The sequence below is a fragment of the Zea mays genome, chromosome 2, assembly GCF_902167145.1.
Source record: "Zea mays cultivar B73 chromosome 2, Zm-B73-REFERENCE-NAM-5.0, whole genome shotgun sequence".
Lineage (NCBI taxonomy): Eukaryota > Viridiplantae > Streptophyta > Magnoliopsida > Poales > Poaceae > Zea > Zea mays.
In genome coordinates this window covers 2,325,638-2,343,705 of record NC_050097.1, presented here as the reverse complement: position 1 = coordinate 2,343,705, position 18,068 = coordinate 2,325,638, and the positions used below count along the sequence as shown (strand labels likewise).

At 46.5% G+C, this 18,068-nt stretch overlaps 2 protein-coding genes and 1 long non-coding RNA gene across 13 annotated transcripts; all 3 read right to left on the bottom strand.

Annotated features, from left to right (window-relative positions):
- Nucleotides 1-237: 237 nt before the first annotated feature.
- LOC103645769 (uncharacterized) lies at nt 238-5,380 on the bottom strand. The gene is made up of 6 exons (XR_002749925.2): nt 5,182-5,380; nt 3,769-5,096; nt 3,510-3,680; nt 2,792-2,881; nt 1,765-2,322; nt 238-1,682 (listed from the first exon to the last, which is right to left on the bottom strand). It is a non-coding gene; the product is annotated as an uncharacterized lncRNA (long non-coding RNA).
- Nucleotides 5,381-8,497: 3,117 nt separating this feature from the next.
- Nucleotides 8,498-9,625, bottom strand: LOC100274748 (uncharacterized). Its single transcript, NM_001398262.1, has one exon. The coding sequence runs from the start codon at nt 9,580-9,582 to the stop codon at nt 8,686-8,688; it is 897 nt and encodes a 298-aa protein (NP_001385191.1). The 5' UTR covers nt 9,583-9,625; the 3' UTR covers nt 8,498-8,685.
- A 3,076-nt stretch (nt 9,626-12,701) lies between these two features.
- On the bottom strand, nt 12,702-18,051 carry LOC100281311 (small glutamine-rich tetratricopeptide repeat-containing protein 2). Of its 11 annotated transcripts, none has more exons than XR_004856049.1 (8): nt 17,503-18,034; nt 17,360-17,409; nt 17,180-17,267; nt 16,828-16,944; nt 16,600-16,712; nt 16,249-16,338; nt 15,605-15,682; nt 12,702-14,422 (listed from the first exon to the last, which is right to left on the bottom strand). XR_004856049.1 is itself a non-coding variant. In XM_035965128.1 (7 exons), the coding sequence occupies exons 1-6, from the start codon at nt 17,956-17,958 to the stop codon at nt 15,629-15,631; spliced, it is 855 nt and encodes a 284-aa protein (XP_035821021.1). In that variant the 5' UTR covers nt 17,959-18,051; the 3' UTR covers nt 12,702-14,422; nt 15,605-15,628. The 11 variants fall into 11 exon arrangements, 7 of the variants coding, with proteins under 7 accessions (XP_035821021.1, XP_035821022.1, XP_035821020.1 ...); XR_004856050.1 differs by having other exon boundaries at nt 12,702-14,393; XR_002266951.1 differs by having other exon boundaries at nt 12,702-13,184.
- Nucleotides 18,052-18,068: the final 17 nt, after the last annotated feature.

The window sequence follows — 18,068 nt, the reverse complement described above, 5'->3', positions numbered from 1 at the left end:
GCAGCGCGCCAGCGTGGTGCGAGGAGGAAGAAAGAGCGCGCGCGGGGCGGACGGCCCATGAGACAGACAAAATGACGCAGGCGCGGAGCATATGGTTCCCATGCTGCAGAATGTGGCAGCCCACTGGAGTATCTTGGGCCGGTCCATGAAGGGGTCTCATGGTTCCACTCCAGAGAAGCTGTATTTCTATCTATTTATTTACTATACTAGTATGATGCCCGTGCGTTGCAACGGTAATAATTATGAAAACAAGGCACATAACTGTCGCTACCCTATAGCGCCTTCTCCGCCACCCGCTTCTTCTAGGCGCAAATGCGCTGCACCACCTACAGTCTGGTTTGGCTTGAGAACAGACGGACATATTGGCGGACAGTTGCTTTCATAGCAGGCCAAGCAAATAGCTGTCGAACACGCCGGTACGACCCTTATATCTGATAAATGATAATAACACCATCAACCAGACTGTAGTATTTGTGCTGAGAATATCCTGATGACAATTCCGCCAGTAACTGCATAGATTCCGGGTCTTGTGCATAGCCTGCCACTATATCAGCTAGCCACTGCATAGATTCCAGATGGTGAGGTCTGCGAGATAAGGAATCAGCTGCTCCATTGTCGACCCCCATCTTGTAAACAATGTGATACTGGAGTCCCAAAAGCTTTGTAAAAACCTTTTGCTGCCAAGGTGTTTTATTTTAGGACTTGTTCATTGAGATGGGACATGTTGCGTTGATCAGTGTAAATAATAAATGGACCATGCTGAAGGTAGGATCTCCAATGATCTACTGCCAATAAAATAGCAAGGCTGATAATCCCATGTTCTTAACACCGAGAGGTTTGCTAATGTAAGCTAATGGATGGTGATCCTGCAACAGCACCGCTGCCCGATGCATCTGTTTCAATGGTGATCGAATGGTTTAGCGAAGTTGGGTTGAGCCAACACTGAAGCCGAACACAAGGCTGTTTTGAGCAAATCAAAAGCTATTTAATGCTTAGATGTCCATACAAAGACGGCATTCTTTTTTTTTGACAGGTAGCCACTGCTGTCCTAAAGCCTGCAAGTTAAAGCAGATCAGGGAGTTTGAACTAATGACTTTGCACATATTTCTATTTAATAGCATTACCTGATCATCAAGCAACTTTGAGAAATCCTTTAGAACCTGATGACGATCTTTCTCACCCTGCTGGAGCTGCTGGCCATATTGAACTACAAGTCAGCATGACCCGATCTTTCATCACCACATTATCAATTTGAAAAGAACGTAATACAATTTAGAACCTGTTCTAAGATTGTTTCAAGGTTTCGCCATCAGATACTAATACTACAAAGAAAAATATAACTGCTTTCAGGTCTTGTAACCAGATGTTAAGAACAGATACTACAGTTGTACAACATAGTGTCAAGCTAAGCTGCAAGTCCATTTACTCGAGCATTTGCCTGTCTCATTTTAGTTTAGCTTGTTTTCCTTCCACGACAAAAATAGGTCGAGCAGTTATACAATTTTCAGAACCAACAAATGCAACAGAAAAATACATTGATCTGACAATGATAAAAAGGTCTGCTACTGTATCTGTTGAACAAACGTATGCCGCAACAAATGCAACAATTTTCAGAACCTATGCCGCAACCTGGTCGGCCTGGGTACCCCACGCAAAAGGTAAAGATACGACATTTGCCCGTCCTGCCAAACATACAACATCATTTCAGCATAATTTTTTTAGTTGTTGGTAGTGGAACTAATTCTGTGATGAAAATGGGCTCACTGAGTGTAGTATAGGAAGATACTCCATCCATCAGTAATGATGTCGACCACGAGCAGTGAAGCCAAAACGAAGAAGGCCACAACGCGAAATGCCAGCAGCCAGCCAGGGTGGATACCCTCAAGGCATGTCTTCCAGCAATCTTCAAGATAAACAACACCAGGTCTGACACGTGGTAACGCCTCTTCTCTGTCTCCACCGTCATCGCCATTGCTGTCCGGTGAACTGGCCCCCTCGTACTTCTTAATCAAGAAGAATGCCAAGGCCATGCAGGAGTAGACCCAGAGCGCGCACAGCAAGAACCTCCAGTTGAGCCAGTACTCCGGTTGAGTAGCAATGGCATCGCGGAGTATGAACAAAATTAATAAAAATACAGAAATAGTGGTACATGCAGTTCTCAAAGATTAAGTTGAGATACAAAAATAAAAAATAGCACATACAGTATAGCACAGATCAATCAAATAGAGCTAAGTATTAAGAGAGGAATAGAGAAAGCATGAAGCAACTAACCAAATCTTTGTAAGACTTCTTTTTAGGCAGCCTAGTGCAGATGTTCTGGACCTGCACAAACACCACAAGATCAAAGAGTATATATAAAATGGATGAAGGCCTGTTACGTTTGTACTCCATGTTGCCTGCTAATACATGTCTGTACTCCATGTTGCCTGCTTAAACATATTCAATATCCACTTCCACTAAATTGATTAACCCTCTACAGCTCAAGCACATGATCACACAGATCGACCACAAGCACATGGAGTATATGGAGTATTAGCAGGCAACATGGAGTACAGACATGTAGCACTGTCTAACCAAATTATCATGTGCACTCTGAAGACAAGGGAAGGGAGCAAGAAAAAAATATAAGATGCATTTTCTGTATTAAGAACCAAGGTTGATGCTAAGAGGTGTCTTCAAAATAATCATATTAGCATATTAGCATAGATGTTTTTCCCAGGTTACACCAAAAATTAGCAAAGCACTGGCCATGACTTGCAAATGTTGAAACAGTACAATCACAAGACCATACCTTCGCAACGAAATGCTCATATAAAAGAATGTTGCTCGATTTGATGTCCCTATGGCAAAGTGGAGGGTTACAAAAGAAGTGCAAATACTCCTGAAACGAGAAGAGGACATGGAGATCAACAAAACACAGTGCGATTCATATAAAAGCGAATTGTTCACACACAATCAGTTATAAAATGGACCAATTAAACGTAGCTCGCACAACTGCAGGACAGAAAGTTCCTAACTGCAAAGCATCAAGTATGGTCCAAGGAAGTCCCAGAAAGACAAAAGGAGTTGTAAACGCAGCACCAGTAAATAATAGGCTAACTTTTAGAGTGGAGGAGAGGGGGGCCTATTGGTTCCAGTTATGGAGATTCAGAAGGCATGGAACACTTAGCAAATAGCTTGAATTTGGGCTGAGATTTTATTTCTTTGTGACCAAATAAAAAAAATTAATATAAAGTTTCCACTACCAATGTGCTCGATGAAATTAACAGTAACCCTTAGTAACCTTCAAAAAACTGCACGACACATTGTCTGTTCGCATCGCATCGCTCTTTGCTTGCATATAGCGACATAGCCACATAAAGGGCCATTTTCAGTTTCATATGCTATCGATGGCCCTGTTTTCTAAGAAGAATTTGCTTGAACTATGACATATCAAGGAATTCTTATATGCAGGAAGGGAAAACAACAACATACACGAAGATTACGACCGGCTGAGGAAGGATTCTTACTTGGGCGACAAACCTGGCTGGAGCTCCAACTTGTCTTGGAACACCTTGGCTATGTCCGAGGTGGGGAGCGAGAAGCAATTACCATGTCGATCCCCTTCTCCTTGAGGGCGTACATGATGCTCCTGGCATGACTGAAAAGGCTTAGTGAATCCCTCTTGGACCAACACTCCGCTACGAAATCAGAATTGAAAAAACCAGTAAATCAAACAAGGAACATCTAGCAGCGGTATTTGAGTACTGAGTTTAGGCACTAACTGACCTCTTCATAAAAGAAGTGCTCATGACTGAAAAGGCTTGGTGAATCCCTCTTGGACCATCACTCCGCTGCGAAATCAGAATTGAAAAAACCAATAAATCAAACAAGAAACATCTAGCAGCGGTATTTGACCTCAGAACTCCCTTCTCCTGCGTCTAATTCAGATTCAAGTTTTTCCTCCTCTATCTCAGATAGAACATCTGCCTCCTCTTCCAGCTCAGTTTTCTTCTCAACCTCAACAATGGTCTCCAAAGATTTAACAAGTAAATTTTGCTTTGACTTAACAGGAGATTGTTTTTTGTCTTTGAGTTTAACAAATAGTTGGGAAATGGAAGCTAGAAGGTCGACATTATCTAGAATTCTCATTTTTCAGCTTCTTTTTTAAAAGTTCAGTGTATGTAGTTCCATACTTTGAGACTGTTGTTTATCAGCGGGTTCCATATAGAAACCTAAAATTCGGAAAACCAAACACAAAATCTTACCATAGGTTATTGCTATCACATTTAAATAAAATCACGGTCGGCTGCCATACTGTCAGTATTATTACCGTGATATTATTACCGTGATATTTATTGCAATTCTGTGGTGACGCACGGGGGCCTAATTAGGATTTAACAGAACATAGTTAGGTTTTAATAAAACAGAACATCATTTCTGCCAACATGTTCAAAAATTGCATACCTCACTGAAGAAGATCAAGTAACAATCTGCGTGTGCACACAAAACAAAAAACATGGGGTCGACAGTTACCATACGCATTGTTTCCTGTTAACCAAATCTCAAAAAACTTCAGCCACCTCATATATGCTCCTAAAATGGTACCCTGCCACCAAAGCAGGTTGAAGAAAAACCACAGTACAAGGATTTCTAGTATTTCTCGAGTATTGGTGTCAACACTATGATCTGTAACATGGCAAAATTAATCACACTGACATGACATACAGTTCATATATCTCATTCTGAAAAAAGTTTGAGAAGCTAGCACCTTATTTATGTTGATTTGTTGGTCTGCCTCAATGCCTCATGTTGGTCAGCCCCCATAGTTATATTGTGGCCAGAGACCATCAATTCAGTTAGAACAAAGATCATGAAATGGCTATCAGTAGTACAGTTATTGGACACAACTGTATTTTAGTATGTGCTGGTGAGAAGAAGTGAAAATGACATAAAATTGTCTTAACAAAGATGACAGTAATATTGGAGAATAGGCAGCAGGTGAAGCTTTAGGCATCTATCATCAAGTTCTGTATGAAATATTTACCTTGCTTAAATTCACTCACAAAATTGAAGCTTGAACCCCCATTGTGTTCTCGGAGTTTATAGATGCGCACCTACAAAAAATGGTATAAAAACAGATTCTAAAATGATACAAATGACCACCCTTTCGACCAATTCGTAAGACTGACAAGATCTAACCAGACCATTTGTTGTCCCAACAGCCAAATTAGCTCCATCCAAATTAACATCAGCAACCTGTAGTAAATAACAGTTACAACTTGATTGGGGTTAATCCGTTAGGTATAAACCAATGAGGAATAATGCAAGTAATACTACAAATATACAAATGAGACTGAACTTTTCATCCAAGACAAACATTGGCATTAGAACAGAAAATGTTGCATCCCATTTCACGTTCTATGATATGAAATGCCCAGCATTTTTCCTAGCACAAAATTTCTACAGAAAATCCACAGCGAAATGGTACGGTACTTGGATTGGAGCCTATCGGGCTGTCGCCCGCGTGGGCAGCAGCGGAGTACGCAGTACGACGTGCACGCGGCTGCCGGGGAAACGCGCACCGACGTCTCCATCGACCCGGTGGCAAGGCTCCCAGTTCCGTCCGCCCGCTGGGCACTGGCCGCTCCTAGCCTCCTCCTACTATCAGATGAGAAGAGAAGTAACCCGACACCAACCAGCCGCGCCGTCAGGGTGAGGGAGGAGCACGCGGGCCTGCCCTGCTTCCTGTTCGGGGAGTCCATGGGCGGGGGCGGTCCTCGCTCCCATACGCAGTATCTCCGACCGGATCCGCTGCGTTTAGGGGCTGCTAGGAAGCAGCGGGGCTTCTAGGGTTCGGGTGGCGGGCGTCTGAGGAGAGGGTCAATGGGTGTACCTGCGGCGGAGTTGAAATCGCTTGGGTCCATCACGGCGCCGGCGAAAGGACGACAGATCCGGAAGGGCGACGGCGCCGCGCCGTCAGGGTGAGGGAGGAGCACGCGGGCCTGCCCTGCTTCCTGTTCGGGGAGTCCATGGGCGGGGGCGGTCCTCGTCGCTCCCATGTGCAGTATCTCCGACCGGATCCGCTGCGTTTGGGGGCCGCGAGGAAGCAGCGGGGTTCTAGGGTTCGGGTGGCGGGCGTCTCACGGGCGCCGCGCACGCAATGATGGCCTGCGGGGATGGCGAGCGGCGCGTCGACGGCGAGATTGGCGGGGGATGGGGGCGAGGACGGAGCATGTGGGCCACGGACGAGAGGGCGCAGACGCCGAGATTGGCGGGGGAAGGGGGGCGAGGGCGGATCGGCGGTGATGGCGGGGAGCAGAGGGTAGAAGGGTCCGCGACGCGATATGGCAGAACCGTGCGCCATGCGGTGTTGGACGCCTACACTACTCACTTAATTAGTAGTAGAGATTAAGCGCGGGAGCAAAGGAGCTCAGCCAGCCCATCCACGTCACATTTTCGTTTTCCAGACGTAGGATTGAGATCCGACGGATGTGTCCGCTTCCTCCACGCCAGGGAGCTCGACGCCTCCATAGGCCATTCTAGATGACGTTAGATGCGGGAGCAAAATTGATCTCCCAGTGTGCCACGTCATTGTGTTGCATCTCAGCCACACAATCGATGGTCACGGTCGTATCTCTAGCTGAGGAACGATCTCCGGATATGGACACCTATCGACTTCTTCGGAGCTTTCCAGATGCACGAAGTAGTGGGAAAAGAAATCGCTTCGTCGTCGCCGCAAGGATTCGACTCTGAGTATGCCCCCCATCGCCTGGCCAGCATCCAGTAGAAGATGTTGAGCGTCCCACGGTCGAGGTTGTTCTAGATCCGCGAGGAGGAAGCCCATGGAGAGTGTGATAAGAAGGGCCGATGCTCATGGACTTCATCCGCTCTGGCGTCTCGCGCGGAGGCAGCATCCATCACTGGCGATTCCGCTTGGGGAGGAGCTGTGAGGTACCAGAACTAGCGGCGCACCACATTGGGGCGCTCGTCAAGGGGTGGATGTGGATCCCCATCGCGCTCGACAACGTCTACACCTGCCGTTGAGAGATCAGCTGCTTCTGGAGCAAGTAGGCTGCGATCGTCGAGCGCTTGGACGCGCTGCTCTTTCAGGGCGCCATGTTGCCGCCACAAGTACTATACTTCTTCCCCCTCTTCCTTATCATGTCAATATGAGAACATCGTATGTTATGTTGTTGAATTGAGGCATCAGTTGCAAGCTGACTCTTTGTGATGAACTAATCCCCGGTAGATTCGGGGTACCTCAACACTAAGATTGAATCGGTTATGAATTCATATCCTTGCTTAGTAATGCTTGTGTGGTGGAATCAGAGAATCAGAATAGCATTTTTGGACATCATCTGTTGTGTTGTTGAAATGAGGCGTCAACCGTGAGCTGCCTCTTCATGATGAACTTATACCTGGTAGATTTTGGGTACCTCAACACTTATAGGTATGGTCAATTATCGTAACAACCCTGATAAATTTTCTTTTACTCTATATTTGGACATAAATGAATTCAATATAGCAAGTAATGATCGTAATCATGCCACATGGGTATTCTTATCACTTATATTTCAAAATGTTTCATACGCGCGCGCGAGGCGCGCACAAGTTACTAGTGAATGAAATGAAAGATTGTTTTTCATTTTATACATCTTTCGTGAAATATAGATAGCACACAGATACAGTTGTATAATAACTGATGCGGCCTAATGTGTTAAATTTATTATGTGTGAGTAGTGGTAACTCTCTAGCTACCAAAGCTTTGTCTAAGTAATAGCTGAATGTCATGGCAGCACCCAAACTTTGTATGGATGTTAAATTATTGTGATTTTTCAGCCATATATGGCAGCACCCAAACCTTGGCATCCATCGCACGCAACGAGAGTGGAACCTCTTCCCACGAGAGACTGACAATATTACACACAAGCGTTGAATGTTCCTTATCCGTACTGTAGTTATTTCACTGTTCCTGATCTGAAGCAAACTACAACAAGCTTGCTTGATTGCTCATTGCTCTAGCACGCTGGCTGGACCAAGATATACCGTATCACAGATTCACAAACGGAAGATCTAACACTACTGTGGCGGCGAAACCGCTGCGCTGGAAGTGGCTGCCTGCCGGCTGCCGCGCCGCCCCCGTGCGCGCTTCTTGCGTGACGGCTGCGGCCACGGGCCACCGCACGCCCGGCGCGGGGTACTTGACCTGGCCGGCTGGCCGATGTTGAGTGGGCGCCGTGAGTGAACACCTCGCCTCGCGCGCGTCGACCTCCGCGGCCGGCGGTCGTCCTGTGCCGCGCCCCCATGCGACGCTGACATCCGCTCGCGCTGCCTGGGAGTGGGACCGACGCAGAGGAGGAGGCCATTTCGAGATGATCTTTTTTTGTAAACGCGGTTCCTCCGGCTCCGTGCGTGTGCGTCAACGCTGTGCGAATTCGGCGCATGGCAATATGGCATGAATGGACGTAGGTGCGTGCGTGCGTGTTGTGAGATGGCCATGGCAGTGACTCGTTCGTACAGCAACCTGAAGATGGTTTCTCCCAGTCCCAGTTGACGAATGGGGGATACAGCAGTGGATGCCACGTATCCAAAATCATGCAAATTGCAACTAGTGGCCTCCTCGTCCTCGACACTGACGCACACATGATCCCAAATCAACTTCACGCAGTATCCCAGTATAACAGCTAGTACGAAGTACTATTCCTACACGGGCTTCCCCGCGGGTCCCACCATTAAGCATCCAAGCTCGGCGTTGCGGAGGCCCAGCGCGGCGCGGAACACGCCGCCGACGGCGTCAGACAGGCGGTCCAGCCGCGGCGCGAGCTCCTCGGTGCGCCTCCCAACCTCCTGCGCCGCGGCGCGCACGGCCCCCTCGTTGTCGGTCCCGGAGTCCAGCGCCGACGCGAGCCTCCGGACGGCCTCGTCGACGGCGCGCACCTCGCCGGCGCCGAGCGCCGCGAGCTGGCCGGACAGCGCGTTGAACGGCTCCGCCCAGGGGAGGTCGCCGCCGCTGCCGGAGACCCAGGGGAAGGTGGCAGGTCCTCCGGCGAGGACGGTAGCCGCGGCCGCCGCCGCGAGCGAGGAGACGGCGTCCACGGCGGCGAGGACGCGCGCGGCGGCCGTGAGCTGCCCGCGGGGCTGCTCGAACGGGAGCCAAGGGAGCGGCGGAGGGGCCGGGGGGTCGCGGTCCGCGAGCGCCGCGCGCGCGCGCGTCCGCCCGGACGGCGAGGTGGAGGAGAGGAGGAGGTGGAGCGCGAGGCTGGCGAGGAGACGGCGCCTGCGGAGGCCGTCGAGCCGCGCGGCGATGGCGTTGCAGGCGTCGAGGAGCGCGACGCCGGCGTCGAGGTGGGCGGCGACGGCGGCGCCCTCGCCGGAGCAGGCGAGCGCGGGCCCCGCCTCGGCGAGCGTGAGCGCGAGGAGGTCGGCCACCCGCACGAGCGCCGCGAGCGGGGAGGCCGGCAGCGGCAGCAGGCCCCGGAGGCGCGCGGCCAGCGCCGTGCCGAACCGGTGCGCCTCCCCCTTCTGCTGCTGGCGTCGGCTGGGCTTGGAATGGTGGTGGTGGAAGGGCAGCAGCGAGCTGTACTTGTCGGCGAGGAACATCTGGGCTGGGATGCTGGGGGCTCGCGGCGGCGTCTGGTGTGCTAGGAGGAGAGAGAGAGAGGGTGCGGGAGGATATAGAGGGCGGGCGGCGATGCGGTTGCGTCGGGGGTGTGAAAAGGGGCGGGCAGGACGGCGTGCGCGACGCGACGCGGGGAGGCTTCTGTCCCCGGCGGGCAAGGCTGCGTTTCCGGGAAGCGGAAGGGGATGTGACGGGAGGCGCTGCGTGGGCCCGCTGTGTAAGACGCGTCCGCGTGACGCTTTTGCGCCGCGGGTCTCCCGCGACTTCACGCTTCCCTCCTCTATGTCCAGTCCAACTATTTATTTAATTTATTTTGTCGTCTTCTTTTTCCGGAAAGAAAAGTGGACTGGGGAGGGTGCTCCAACTGGACAAGCTTGTTTGTCATCAACACCCCAAAAACAACCCATGGAAAAAGCTTGCCGACCTAGCAAACCAGCAGCGGTGGACAGGGAGTATATTACGATTTTTAAGCGTGTTTATCTGCCTGCTAATGCTACGTGTGGGGCTGGGGAGCTAATGCCTTTTCTGTGGACCTCACAAACTTTCTCATCATAATGGAAACTATAAAAAGGGAGATGAAGCACCTGTCTGTCACTTGGGCCGGCAAATGGCCGTGTGAGCTCACGCAATGATGCAATTTGCAACTGCGAGACAAGACAGTGCACGCGCATAAAAAAGATTTTTGTTAGATATCTAAACATAGCGTGCGTTTAAAAAATAAAATAAAAGAACTGCATAGGAAGGAGAATCAAAATGATCTACAGGAAGTTAAAAAACTGTGATTAACGCTCTGTCGGTCGCAAGACCCGAGAGGATTTTTTTTGTTGTCCCAAAAGAATCTACCACGTATTTGTTCACAAGAGATCAGAAATTCAGAATCAGGCTGGTGACTGACTTCTCACGCACTCGCTGCGTTTTCACAACGTACAGTGATGGTACGGTGATCGTACAGGTGATCTTGAGTGCAAGGCTTGCACTCCCCCCACGGTTCACACTAGAGCTCACACCTGGAGTGGTTACGGATGACACGGCCTCACCTCATCATGGCCACACGAATCTTTCGTGGTGTGCATCTCATTCCCATCCAGGAAAGGAACCAAAATGTACTCCCACCCCCCACCCCCACCCAAGCACTGTCGTTATCGCTCATGAACTTTTCTCGCATTAGGACTCGCATGGAACCTATATAGTGTGTTTGGTTCGTGAAGTCACTCTATACCTCATGAGGTGATGCATCATAAGTTCATTCCATCAGTTTTTGGTGGAATCAACCCACTCCTCATCTATATACTAATTATTAGCTTATAAGGAATGGAGTGGTGATGGATCAACCCATTATATTCCACAAACCAAATAAAAAAGTGAGGAGTGAGAAGAAGATGGATCACTTCATTCCTCAAACCAAACACACTAATAAATTTTCATAAAAGCTAAACAGAAATTTCACACAAGCATCGTGAAAGATCTATTTTGTACGAGGTTATGTTTGGGTCTCTCCTGCCGCACTCCACAGTTCGCAGAACAAATTAGCAGTATGAACTGGATTAGAAAGACTGAGCAAAAGTTTGCAGCTGAAAATATGAACAGGGAGCCGTGAGAAAAATGAACGCAGTCTGAACAAAAAAAAAATACCGCCTAAACCTTTACCGACATCCGTGTGAAAATACACAACCTTTTTTACCAAATGATCGGTAAAACACACTACTCCATTAAAGGAGCCAGAACAGAAGGGAACGTATCTGGTGCTCATGTGCATATTTTAAATCTGGTGCATCTATTTTGCATTCAACGGCACCAGCTAATTTTACGAAGAACCCCTTCCACCAGGGGAGGAAGGTGGAAGGGGTGCTTCACAAAATTGGTGCTGCTGTTAGATGTAAGATGGATGCACCAGATTTAAAATGTGCACATGAGCACCGTACCCCTTTGAGCACCAGATACGTTCCCAGAACAGAAACCGTTTTCAGAGGCGCAAGAGCCCTCCCACACCGGACCGTAGTTAGCTCCGAAGACATTTCAAACAGTAGTAGTACCTGCTTCGTGCCATCCGGTGAAACAATGGCCAATGCTAGTGTTGGTTGGGATAGTTTCTCCGTTCCAAATTACTATGTTCACTTGAACTTCTATTCCAAGGCCCTGTTTGATTTTATCCAATCATCTTAAGTTTACCCGTAAACTTTAGATTTCTATAGCTCATGAGGCTCCAAACAGGTCTAAAGCATTATTTTAAAAGTTTAGACCGCCTCATAAAAAAAATTAGACCACACAAGTCAGTTTAGTCAAAAGCACTCTAAAGTTTTAGTTATCGACTTTAGCCACTAAGCTTTCGATGAGAGAATCCAAATAGATCTTAAGTCGATTTTTAACTTTAATTAGTACATACAAGATGTACCACTGCCTATGACACCAAATTTTTTAAACTATATAATTTGCTAGTGCATTCACTTAACGCGTAGATATTCATATAGCAGACTGGTTAGTCAGTAACTTATGACAGGGACTTTAACAACTATAACTCCTCTATGTTTTTGTTGCAAAAAACTTGGCCAAGATTAGAAAGGTTTAACTCAGTGGAAAGCACCAAACAGGAGTCAAACTGGCAAACAAAACACTACTCCCTCCGTTCAAAAGAAAAATGCAATTATCGATTCTTTAGGAGTCAAACGATGCCAAGTTTCGCCGAATTCATAAAGAAAACTTGTAACATTTGTGATACTAAATAAGTATGATAATAAATCCATATATAGACATGAATAGTTTTTTAGGATTGTATTTTTTTAGAGAATTTGGTGTTTCTGCCTTTATTTCTATACTAGACTACAATGGCGAATTTATCCATGTTTTTTAAACTGTGTGATTATACCATACATCGCAAAATAAAACAGGGCAAACTCATTCCGGAAAACCGGTCCTTGTATCCAAAACTTAACATCGTTTAGACGAACGACTTCACGGAATATAGACAAACTCTCTTCGGCCTCCTTTGGATCTTCACGGAATATAGACAAACTCCCTTCAGCCTCCTTTGCATTGCAGGATTGCTAAAACATAGGGATAGGGAAAAAATGTAGGAATAGTGTTATATGACACTTGCATTCCATAGAAAAATTTCCAAGAATTTGGATCTCGTGTTAAAAATTCTCCAAAATCTTACTAAAATGGTCCATTCTATAGGAATTTTATAGGATTTATAGGAGATCAATCCTTTGTTCCAAAGAGTCACATAGAAAAATTTCTTATTAGATTTCAATCCTTCAAAATTCCTTCACTTTTCCTTTCGTCTGGAGACCTTCATTTTGAAAACAAAGGAGTGAAATCAGAACGTCAAACAGCCCGAGGGGCAAAGCCTCCATTTCACTGCAGAACAACAAATAACGGGACCATAAACGCTATACGCCCCAAGGCAGCAGCAGTGCAGTACAGTACTATCTGGTGTGGCTACTCCTACAGTTGCCTCCACGCATGCTTGGCTTTACCGCCACGCATCGGAAGCGGTGGGAACCAAAACGTTGGGCGCCTGAGCCGCCAGACTCGTGCATTCCGTTGGCCGCACATCTGACTTTGACTTCAGGCGATGCTTGAACTGCACACAAGCACATGGATAATGAGGACGAACAAGTCTTTAAGAAAGAGTGTAAGCCTGGAATCAAGGCCCCGTTTGACGTAGACAGACCAAACAGCACCAAAAGGAGGGATCATCCCACCAACCAAACATTGCTTTACAGTGAGGGGGAGCTGGGGGAGGGTGCACCTGAAGTCTGAGATGTGTAGCTTTGAACTAGGGCAACCTAACAAGTAACACAAGTTTACATATGAAGTTTACACAAAAGCTGACAGGGGTTATGGCAGCAACGGTTTCCACCATTTGGTTTAGCAACATGCTGTAGCACTTGGGGGGAATGGAATAAGTGGGTGTGCTAACATTCTGTGAAGGGAAATGGGATTACAATTGCATATACAATTCAATAGATGCTGATGATTCGGCAGAGGAACAGAAAATAAAATTGCTACAGCCTTGACTTTATCATTTTCTTAAAACAGGTGGTGCAAGTCTAACGATATTAGGATTCTGTTTATGCATAGCTGCATCATAAAAAGGTACCATAAGGGCATGTCTCATGTCTGCTGTCTACAACTGAAAAAAATATGGTTTGTGTTGATACGATTATTTGGTGTAATATATAGACGGGATGAGCATTTCAAAGATCTTAATGTCCAAGACAGGACTTGGCGTTTTCCAAATCAAAGCCAGCAGACAATGTGCGAGTCAGCAAGGTTATCCATATAAGTTTTCTTTCTGTACACTGCATCACACGGGGCAGCCAATCAGCTCAACATCACAATCAGAACAGCTAACATTTCCTCCTTTTTTTAGTTTTTAATAAATAATATACCATGCTAAGAATGTTCTCATCATGCTGCATGTGCGTAAACTAATCCAGGTGATGGCCTCCAAAAAATATGGTACTAAACAAATTAGTTTCCTGTCTCAAAAGCTGGTGTGGAATCTCAGCAAGGTGGCAATTTGCTGGCAGCAAGGCCAAATTGGTCTGGTCAGCTTTGAAGACCAGAATTGCAAGTTCATACTTCAATGTTGTGGGCCATATGTAGACACATATCCTTGGTTCTTTATAAAAATATATATGCCAACTGATTTTGGGGACAAAAGGAGCTCCGTTCCCAAAAAAAAATACAGGTGCAAAAAGGATCGATTCCTTTATGTGGGATACACATGGAGTCCATGCTGATCAGCATTCACACATGAAGATAAACTTGATATGAACAATCATACCTTCATACACAAAAAAATGGATATAGCACCTAAAATAGATAAAGAAATAGAAAAGGTCAGACATCAAGCAGCTGCTACAACTTGAATCCTACAAAACCAGTGCTCAATGCTGTTTTGTAAATGCTTGGGTATTGGATTTGCTAACTGTGTTTTGTAACTACTGATCTCCATCATATTTTCTCCTTATCAGTCCAGTTCTTCCCTCTTTCCTTTTATACGTTGAGAAAAAGCTTAAGAGACCAAGCTTGGAGAAACCATTATTTGGGCATGCTTACAGTAAATGGCTTTTGTAAGTAAAAAAGACCGATGTTTAACAGCAATGGACAACTTTACGTATTAACTAACCCACCAACTAATGTTGTGTCAAAATACCAACAATAGTACCAACCACAACGCCAGCAAAAATTTAACTGGCTGTGAAGGCCGTCTTACAAATTCTCATGATGTATGTGTGCAGCAGTTAGTTGTAGCTTCAGAAAGCCACACCACGAAAAGAGGGGAAATGCCTCTTTCAGATGCCAGCACACCCTGAGGTATGTAGCCCAAGTGTATGCTAAACTTAGTCGTCTCTGGTCTGGATCACAAGCCTTGGTTAAAACATTTTTCTTTCTTTGGTTAGGTCAAGGCAGAAGGCACCAATTTTAATTCAACCAAAAACTAGAATAATCCTCCTAGATTCTCGGGATACGTAAGACCGTTTCCAGCAATTCACCAATATGGTCACCCAAAACACTGATTTGCATTGTTTGCAGAGTGATGTTTGAATACGGGGATAGGGATGAGTAATCTGCTGGAGATAGTCTAACAGGACCTAAAAAAGCTACTGGTACAAAAAAAACACCCAAATGAGCAAGATTAAGAAAGTTTCTACCTAATAGATGCAAAAGGACCGCAAGGTGACTAGGTGAGATAAAAGAACGATAAAAGGTACAATCAAAGGGATGCTAAACTATTTTCTGCAAAGGACATCAACGGTCACAAATACTCAGAAGCACAATGAATAAGAACTGCAGCTTTTCCCAGAAACTATATAATTGCAAAATGAAAATGAATAAAGGTTACAGGAGTACTTGATTTGATACTAAATTTCATGACATGTAGTGCCAAAGCATGGAAATACTTAACATATTGTGACGACATCTGTGTATGAATCCAAACAAATGAACATACCGGCTAAGTGCAAGACAATAACCATGTTGCATTTCCGTTACCTTCAAAACACTTGTAGTTGAGACTTAGTAGTTTGTTCTCATCAGTCCAGATGTAATCATGAGAAAATTCCAGAAGCCCTGCTAACACAAAGGTACATAACTTTATATGTTCCATAAGAATAAAAAAGAGGACAACAGGTGAGAATAACTATTATTGAAAACCATGACACAAGGTTACTGCCTCCTACTGAACTGAGGCAATTGATAGGATATCAGAAAATGATGATTTTACTCTGAAAAAAAGAAAACCGAGAGAATGTGTATGAACTCCAAGAAGGTTGTTAGGTATTCTGTATATTGTTTCCCCATGAATCAAATATGATGGTGCAGTGAATGAATAGATAGAGGGGTCAAGTTTTTATGCTTAACATTAAATCCTGGAGGTATTCCAAATTTCTCATTTATCAATGAACAAATAAATGCTAACCAAATGAGAATGCCAAGATCATATCAACAGAGAGTGCAGCCATACAATTTTCTGAAATGAGAATGACTCTCAAATCTCAATACATACTAGCATGGTTTGGAAGTCAGTAGCTTACATTGTAGGGCATAAACATACAATAAAATACACTAGACTATTCTAAGTTTGTAGATCATAGTGTAGTTCAGCCGTTCAGGTGGGAAAAACAACAGTGCCCTACATTCATATGAACTGTTGGATCCTCCAAGCTGTGGCAACAATCAATTCCTGACCAGTGGCTTGCAAAGTGTGTGAGCATTATTACCTTCACCTGTTCAATCATCAGCATCTTATATTAAAAAAAACAGAAATTAATGGCACTTAGGCAACATCTTATTATCATCATCCCATTTATTGCACATATCAGCTTGACAACAGTAACAAAGAGAACACTGTGTCTTTTGCTAAAAAAAAGAGGACACTGTGTTCGGGAAAAAAAAGGAGAACTGTAAGGTGTCCACTGCTAACCAAAAGGGATGCAGCTATCTATGTATACTACTTCCAGATGTTGCATCTAGCAATTCAGACCTACCAAGAACATATCTACGTTACTTGTGGATCGAACTTCTGATGGAGAGAGAGCTTCAAAATGAACTACGGATTATTGGCACTAACAAGCTTCTCTCGTAGCCTTTCCACGCGAGCCTGAACAAGGGAATGCCATAGAATACACGAGTTATTGAGGTTTCAGAGCTAAATTACGTAGCTATAGCTGGAGTAGGAGATTGAAGTGTCCACAAGGCAAATCTCTAATGCTAACCCTGAAAGACTTGGACCGGCGAATAGATGGATCAAGATCCAAGGCATCTGCATAGGCATCTTCCGCGACAGAATATTCACCCATTGCAAAAAGTGCGTCGCCTCGCAATAAGTGAGCCTGCAAAGCCATGGTCAATAAGAGGTGCAGTTGCAGCTAACATTGTTGATGGGGGCAACCAAGCCAATTCATAACCAAAACAATCAAAAGTATAGATAGACATAGACATCCAATACTGATATTTGTATTTCTTCAACCTTACACTAATATACTCCCATGGATGTAAGAACATGAATATGGTTGTACAAGAAAGGTTATACTCAATAACTTTGGAGGTTCTAACTAAAGCAAGTACCTGAGGAAATCTGGGAGCTATTCTTATTGCTTCCTCAGCATCCCCAAGTGCACCAGGGATATCCCCAATTTCCAATCTCGCCTTAGACCTGCGTAATTTCAACAGGATGTTTCATGCCAAACTTACACAAAGCACACAAGTCGGCAAGTCGCACATTGAACACGAAACAATGGAACAAACCTGCTCATGTACACCAAATGCAGACCACCACAAGCATTGAACCCAATAACCTATGCAAACATACAAGTGTAATCATCAAACTCGGATCCAGCAACTGAGAGAGCATGCACAATCGCAGACTGGCGCATGCGTCTAGTCCAGACCTCGGTGAGAAGGGCTTCCGCTTCGTCCGCGTTTCCCTTCTCGAGGGCAGCCTCCGCCTTCTCCCTCGTGGCCAGCGCGGTGAGCCCTAGGGCCGCATCGAATTCCGCGGGGCCGAGGAGGTGCTCCAGTAGCTGCGCGCCTCGCGCCGCCGTGCCCACGTGGCCGAACACCGCGGCGCTCCCAGGGACGGACGCCGCAACGTTGGGCCCGGCGCCGCAGCGCCCGAGGCACCCGCAGGAGGCCACGTCGACCGCCGGCGGCGCGAGTCCCGCGAGCGCAGCCAGGACCTCGCGCCCACCCTGCCGCGCGCACGTGCGGTTCGTGCAGACCCGCACCTCCACCGCACCCGAGGCGCACGGCGGGGCAAGGCTATGGCGGCGGCGATGCTGCGCCTGTCGGGGGGCGCAGGCGAGGCTGGTCACCCGCGCCACTGCCATCGGCATCGCCATCGCCATCGCCGCGTGGCCTCTGATTCTGATCTCGGGATGAGGCGGGGCGCTTTTTTTCTGTGGATGGTATATTCCCTGAGAAGAGCTAGTCAGCTAGATAAGCGACCGTTGCCGTT

Bases quoted from the DNA above. Each gene is read 5' to 3' on its own strand.
- LOC100281311 (XM_035965126.1), bottom strand. From the start codon at position 17,958: ATGGCGATGGCGATGCCGATGGCAGTGGCGCGGGTGACCAGCCTCGCC. The intron at 16,945-17,179 runs GTACTTGCTTTA...ATGGCTTTGCAG, and splicing joins TAGCTCCCAGATTTCCTCAG to GCTCACTTATTGCGAGGCGA. The intron at 16,339-16,827 runs GTTAGCATTAGA...ATGATTGAACAG, and splicing joins GCCGGTCCAAGTCTTTCAGG to GTGAAGGTAATAATGCTCAC.
- LOC100274748 (NM_001398262.1), bottom strand. From the start codon at position 9,582: ATGTTCCTCGCCGACAAGTACAGCTCGCTGCTGCCCTTCCACCACCAC.